This window comes from Myotis brandtii, unplaced genomic scaffold (assembly GCF_000412655.1).
Source record: "Myotis brandtii unplaced genomic scaffold, ASM41265v1 scaffold1058, whole genome shotgun sequence".
In the NCBI taxonomy this organism is placed as follows: domain Eukaryota; kingdom Metazoa; phylum Chordata; class Mammalia; order Chiroptera; family Vespertilionidae; genus Myotis; species Myotis brandtii.
Window position 1 is genome coordinate 449,782 of NW_005353572.1, and position 6,399 is coordinate 456,180.

General features: G+C 42.0%; 1 protein-coding gene across 1 annotated transcript in view; it reads right to left on the bottom strand.

Moving 5' to 3' along the window:
• Positions 1-6,399, bottom strand: part of APBB1IP (amyloid beta (A4) precursor protein-binding, family B, member 1 interacting protein) — a 125,079-nt gene that overhangs the window by 7,945 nt on the left and 110,735 nt on the right. The window contains exons 11-12 of the mRNA XM_005856975.2: positions 4,384-4,482; positions 2,968-3,082 (exon numbers count right to left, since the gene is read on the bottom strand). Coding sequence (XP_005857037.1) covers positions 2,968-3,082; positions 4,384-4,482 — 214 coding nt within the window. The remainder of the gene's footprint in view (positions 1-2,967; positions 3,083-4,383; positions 4,483-6,399) is intronic.

Sequence of the window (6,399 nt, forward strand, 5' to 3'; positions counted from 1 at the left end):
CCAGCCCTTCCCTTTGGATACCCTGTCCCCTTTCCCCTTTCCTTAAATATATTCAATTTTCATTAATCACCATATGAGATGGCTATTAAATAATTGTTTCATTTGTTGTCCCAACCATCTTCTAATTCCAGCTAAGCATCTATTATCTGCCAGGCATTGCACTTGGTTCTGGGGAAACCATAATGCACAAGACAGAAATGGCCCCTGGCCTCGTGCTTTCCATCAGAGTCTAGAGCGGTGGTTCTCAACCTTCCTAATGCCGCTACCCTTTAATACAGTTCCTCATGTTGTGGTGACCCCCAATTTCATTGTTACAAATTGAACATAATTAAAGCATAGTGATTAATCACAAAACAATATGTAATTATATATGTGTTTTCCGATGGTCTTAGGTGACCCCTGTGAAAGGGTCATTCGACCCCCAAAGGGGTCGCGACCCACAGGTTGAGAACCGCTGCTCTAGAGGCAGGAACTCACAGATTATAATCATCCATGGTTTATTAATCATGCCTGGCTTACAAAAGGCAGTTCATTTGAGACCTGGGATAGGTAGGGATACAGCATCTGTAAAGTCTCTGAGAAAGGATGGTGCTGGGGGATTTACAGAACTGGGAAAAAGCAAATGGTGTATGTGGTAGGAACAGGAAGATAGGGAGGGAGAAGAGGCAGGAGAGATGGATAAACACATATTATGCATCTTTGTTGGTCTTGCTAAGGACTTGGGACTTTATCTGAGAGCAGTGGCAAGTTTCCAAAGTGCTTTCTTTAGGCAGGGGAAGGGCTCATGGAGGGGGAGAAGCCTGCAAATGCAGGCTTAGCTGGAGGCCAACTCAACTCAACCAGTGCATGAGGCCAAGTGAAAGATGACGGTGGCTTGGGTTTGATGACATGAAAAGACAGGACAGATTTGACCAATAGTTAGAAGGAAGAATCAACAGGATTTAGGAGCGACTGGATTTGAGGGTCTGTCCTGCATGAGAAATGGGGTAGATGATGATCTTATTTATGGAAACAGAGAACCGAAATGGAGGAGCAAGTTTGGAGGGTAAGATGATGAGATCAGTTTTACAGATGTTGGGTTTGAGCTGTCTGTGATGTATCCAGGAAAGCCATTGAGCAGACTGTTGGATACATCGGTTTGGAGGTCAACAGAGAAGGCTGGAGTGATTTGTATGTTTATAGGTAATCAGCACACAGATGGTGCTGAGAGTGGATTAAGTCTAGTTGACCTCACTGCAACTTCCGCACATTCAAGTTGGTTTTATCCTTTGAAGCAGCAAAGAACATAAATGCTGGCCTTTGCTATGACCACCCTTCAACACTGGAAAACTGACCAGACTTTTCCACCATTAATAGTTGGCTCCAGTTCTTTCACCATTATTTATCTTAAAGATAAACGTGTTTGAATTCCAGCTCAGCCACCGAGAAGATACTAGTTTCTCCCAGCCTCAATTTTCTCACCTGTGGCATGGGAATAATAATTTATACTTTGCAGGGCTGTTGTAAGAACCATAAGCTATATGCCGCTGCATGTAGTCCCTATTTCATCCCTCATTGCCCTGCCCTCAGAGACACAACAAGGAGCTGTAATGCTACCCTTAAAATGTGGGTCCAGTCCTAGCTCGTTTGGCTCAGTGGATAGAGCGTCGGCTTGCTGACTGAAGGGTCCCAGGTTCGATTCCAGTCAAGAGCACATGCCTGGGTTGCGGGCTCCATCCCCAGTGGAGTCTCTCATCATTGATGTTTCTATCTCTCTCTTCCTCTCCCTTCCTCTCTGAAATTAATAAAAATATTAAAAAAAAATGTGGTTCCAGGACTGGGTACAAAGCTCTAGCCATGATGTCACTGAGGCAAAACATCAGGGAATGATCTTGTCCTTGGTGTGGGCAGTGTGGTGGAGACTAATGAAGCCTTGGACAAACAGAACACTTGTACTCTGATGAGGCAGCTTCCTACCAGCTCACCCTGAGCTGGTGACCACCATCTGATCCACAAGCATATCATGAAAAAAAGGTCAAAGCTCTGCCAAAAGTCAGTTATAAAGAAACAGATACAGGCGTGTATATGTATAGCTATGTGTTTGTTTTTTATTGATTTTTAGAGTGAGCAGGGGAGAGAGAGAACCATCGGTTGTCTCCTGTACCTGTCATGACAGGGGATGAAACCCACAACCTAGGTATGTACCCTGAGCGGGAATCAAACCCGCAGCCTTTTTGGTGTGGGAGAACGCTCCAGCCAATTGAGCCACCCGACCAGGGCACTATGTGTAGATCTTGAGCCTGATCATCAGAAGAGAAATATATTCTGTACTGTCTACAAAGTTCTGTTTTTATAAGATGTGTTGGATAAGTTTGAACATGAGCTCTGTGTAAAGACAAGAAAAAGGCCTTTCTTTTCCTTTGCTGTAGCCTTCCACAATTTATGAGGAGCACCTGGTAATTAAACCCCAACATTGTTAGCTTCTCTGATTCAAACAGCTCCTCTGCTCAAACTGAGGGACAGTTACTTTCAAGGCTACATTCTTTCATCCTCCTACCTGCTGTTTTCACAACTCAGGGATAATTAGTAGAAAGAGCCCTTCCACCCTCTCCTTCAAACAAGCCTCTTTTGAACTCTTCATCATAGCGTTTGCTCTAAGCATGTTTTACAGGCTTGTGAAGATGCTGATAAAGACACCTCCTTAGGACATCTGCCCTAAGGAACAAACTATAACCCCCCTGATATGTGCTCAACTTCCTTGTTGCTTAGCAACAGCCAGGGCTTAAAAGGGGAAGCCACTTTCCTTTCTTGCCCTTGTATTGATTAGCAATGCACTGGTCCTTTCCCTTCATGGAAAGTAAAATAAACTCCCTTTCTCTGCATCCATCTCTTCTCTCAGTTGTGAATTCTTTCACAGCTTGCACCACCGGCCAAAACCCTAATTCTCTGAGCTCGAAGAGGTGTCAGAATTTCTGCTCTGTGTGGTACCTGTAGAAGGCGCAGTTGGTGTAGCTGCATTGCCAGTGCCCAGGTTTGTCCACCGAGAGGCCAGCCCAGCCTTTGCCACGGCCCGCTGATAGTTGTCATAGAGAGTCTTTCCGTACTAGGGAGGAAACACAAAAGAAGCAAAAAGTCATCTATTTATCCCAAATTCTGCACTCATTTGCAATATACATATTGAGGGGAGAAATACTTCATGAGTACTCTTTTTACTCCTTTCCCAAGTTGTTTTTTTTAATATAGTTGATCCTTGAACAGTACAGGTTTGAAATGCGTGGGTTCACTTATATACAGATTTTTTCAATAAATGCCATAAATATATTTTTTCTTCCTTATAATTCTCTTAATACTACGTTTTCTCTAGCTTTATTATAAGAATACAGTATATAATACATATACCATATAAAATATGTGTTGCCCTGGCCGGGTGGCTCAGTTGGTTGTAGCCTTGCCCCATACACCAAAAGGTGGCAGGTTTGATTCCCGTTCAGGGCACATGCCCAGGTTGCAGGTTCGATCCCTGGTTGGGATGTGTAGTGGAGGCAGCTGATTGATGTTTCTCTCTCTTTCTCTCTCTCAAATCAATAAGCATATCCTCCAGTGAGGATAAAAAAAAGTGTTAATTAGATGTTTATGTTATTGGTAATTCCGGTCAACAGGTGGGCTATTAGTAAAGTTTTTGGGGAGTAAAAATTTATACCCGAGATTTTTAACTGTGTTATTTCATGTGTTAAATAATTTTCCAGATTAGCAGAGACAGTTACTACTTTTACTTAGACATTAGAGGAGAGCTTTAGCTATGGAATTCTGATTATATGTCTTTGTGTAATTCTACACCTTCTGTATGTAATTACACCTCATGTTTCTTAATTACACACTACACTTGCAATGCTCTCCATGAGTAAACAGAGATCTGAAAAGTCTCATGTGAAAGTAAACCTCTGATTCTCAGGTCATTGGAGAGGTCTATGTTTCTATCCCTGTCACCTATTTAAAAAATAAAATGGGCAAACAAATGATATCGGTGGCATGGACATATTAAGAATGGATCCCCCTTGACCTTCCCCCGGCCTCCTATACCCCCCAGTGTCTTGTGTCCATTGGTTATGCTTATATGCATGCATACAAGTCCTTTGGTTGATCTCTTACCCCCACCCCCCAACCCTCCCCAAAGGTCAAGGGGGAAAAAAAAGGAGACATATGTACTACTCTTTGTAATACTTTAAGCAATAAAACAAAATTAAAAATAAATAAATAAAATAAAAGCTAGTACTTACAAACTTGGGGAAAAAAAAGAAAAGAATGGATCAACTGTTTTACAAGAACACAAAGACTGGACCCAGGCCAAGCAGGTGGTCAGCAAATTCAAATTCAAGATAGGGTGGAGTCCAAATGCTCACTCACCTTTGCGATCCGTATTCCCGTGACCCACTGGTTTAGAGTTCTTTCATCATCACAGCAGAGATACTTGATGTACTGGGACTCCTTCTGAATTTGGGGATGCTAGAAAATAGTCATATCAAAGACCATTCATAAACTCTTCATTCATTAGTGCTTTTCAAAAAATTTTTAAACTTTTTAAATTTAATTTATTAGGGTGATAATGGTTAATAAAATCATATAGGTTTCAGGTGTATAATTCTATAATATTTTTAAAAAATTTAAAAACTCTAACAATGTATGTGATTTCCTGAGATGGTGGCAATAGGTACTGGGAGTAATTTTAGGATTGGTAAGAGCGATACTTTTAAAATGGGCTAAATTTTGAAGGGATTTAGGAAATCTGGGACATGATTTATCATAAGCACTTCTTACTATATTATCAATTATATTTTCATTTCTGCTTTTTTTAACCTTTGAAAACTTTCACAACTATCATTTTTCTAGCCCCACAAGAAATTTCTCCATTTATCAGATTAGGGAATTTACCTAATATGATTCTTATGTCACAGAATTAATAATGTTTTTTGTGATTCCCAGTCAATCCTAAGGTTATTTCTGCTACTTAGGAATTATACTTTCTTTTTTTAATATGTTTATATTTATTTTAGAGAGAAAGGGAGAGGGAGAGAGAGATAGAAACACAAGTGATGAGAGAGAATCATTATTTGGTTGCCTCCTACATGCCCCCTACTGGGGATTGAGCTCGCAACCCGGGCATGTGCCCTTGACCAGAATCGAACCTGAGACCCTTCAGTCTGTAGTCTGATGCTCTAGAATTATCCTTTCTTAACTGTGATCTCCTACCCAAATGGGCCATTTTTGGTCTCTGGATGGATGGCCTGGAGATGCAATAATTCTATCTAATCTCAAGTGGCAATGTCCTTGGGTGTTGCACTAGGAATCATCAGGCCTTCCCAGAGCTCACAGTGAGAACAGTGATATGGGCAGGCACGAAGGGAAAGAGAGACCGACCAGAATGGAACCTGGGACCCTTCAGTCTGTAGGCTGACGCTCTAGAATTATCGTTTCTTAACTGCCATCTCCTACTCAAATGGGCCATTTTTGGTCTCTGGATGGATGGCCTGGAGATGCAATAATTCTATCTAATCTCAAGTGGCAATGTCCTTGGGTGTTGCACTAGGAATCATCAGGCCTTCCCAGAGCTCACAGTGAGAACAGTGATATGGGCAGGCACGAAGGGAAAGAGAGACACAGGTCCCTGGTCATATAGATCCCCTGCACCCATCTTTCTGAATCCTCATTGCCTTTGTAATTTCTGTTTTATGTCTCTGTCTCTGTCTCTGGTAGCCTGTGTGCTCCATGAGGGTGGGAACCATGTCTGCCATTCAGTGATGAAGACCCCCAGGGCTTCATACATGGCCTGGTACATGCTCGGTATTCTGCGCCAGAGGTGGAAATTATTGCTAAGAGAAATAAACAAGTGCAAGAATTCCTGTTCGCCAGAAGTCTTATGGCCATAAGGCGAGGGGCCAGCAACCAAATCTAGGTTCTGAGATGAGAACCATGTACATTTTCATGGGTCTTTATAATTTTTCATAAAGTTTGTGATACAGAGAGAAATAATTTCCAACCATAACCATTTTGTGTGTGTGCTCAGGCACATGCTACCACCTCTGTCTTCCTCCATTTCTCAGAGGAGTTCGTTAATCCTACTAGGATCAGCATAAAATTTCGGGTGGCGCTGAAAGCGAGATGGAATGCTGCCAGAGACCAATTCCAGCATGTCACAATTTCAAGAGTTTCATCAAAAGGTTGATGAGACTTGGAGACTCAACAGGGTTGAGTCACACATGTAGTCATCTGCATCTGGAAATGGCTAAAAGCATTTCCTCAAACCTGAATAGGATACATTAAATTGATTGTGGCTGCCAGACAGCTAAAAGGCATCTTAATCTACATGTTATTGCCTCCTACTGGCCAAATACCTGAACAGCCGTAGGCTAATTCCCCCATTCT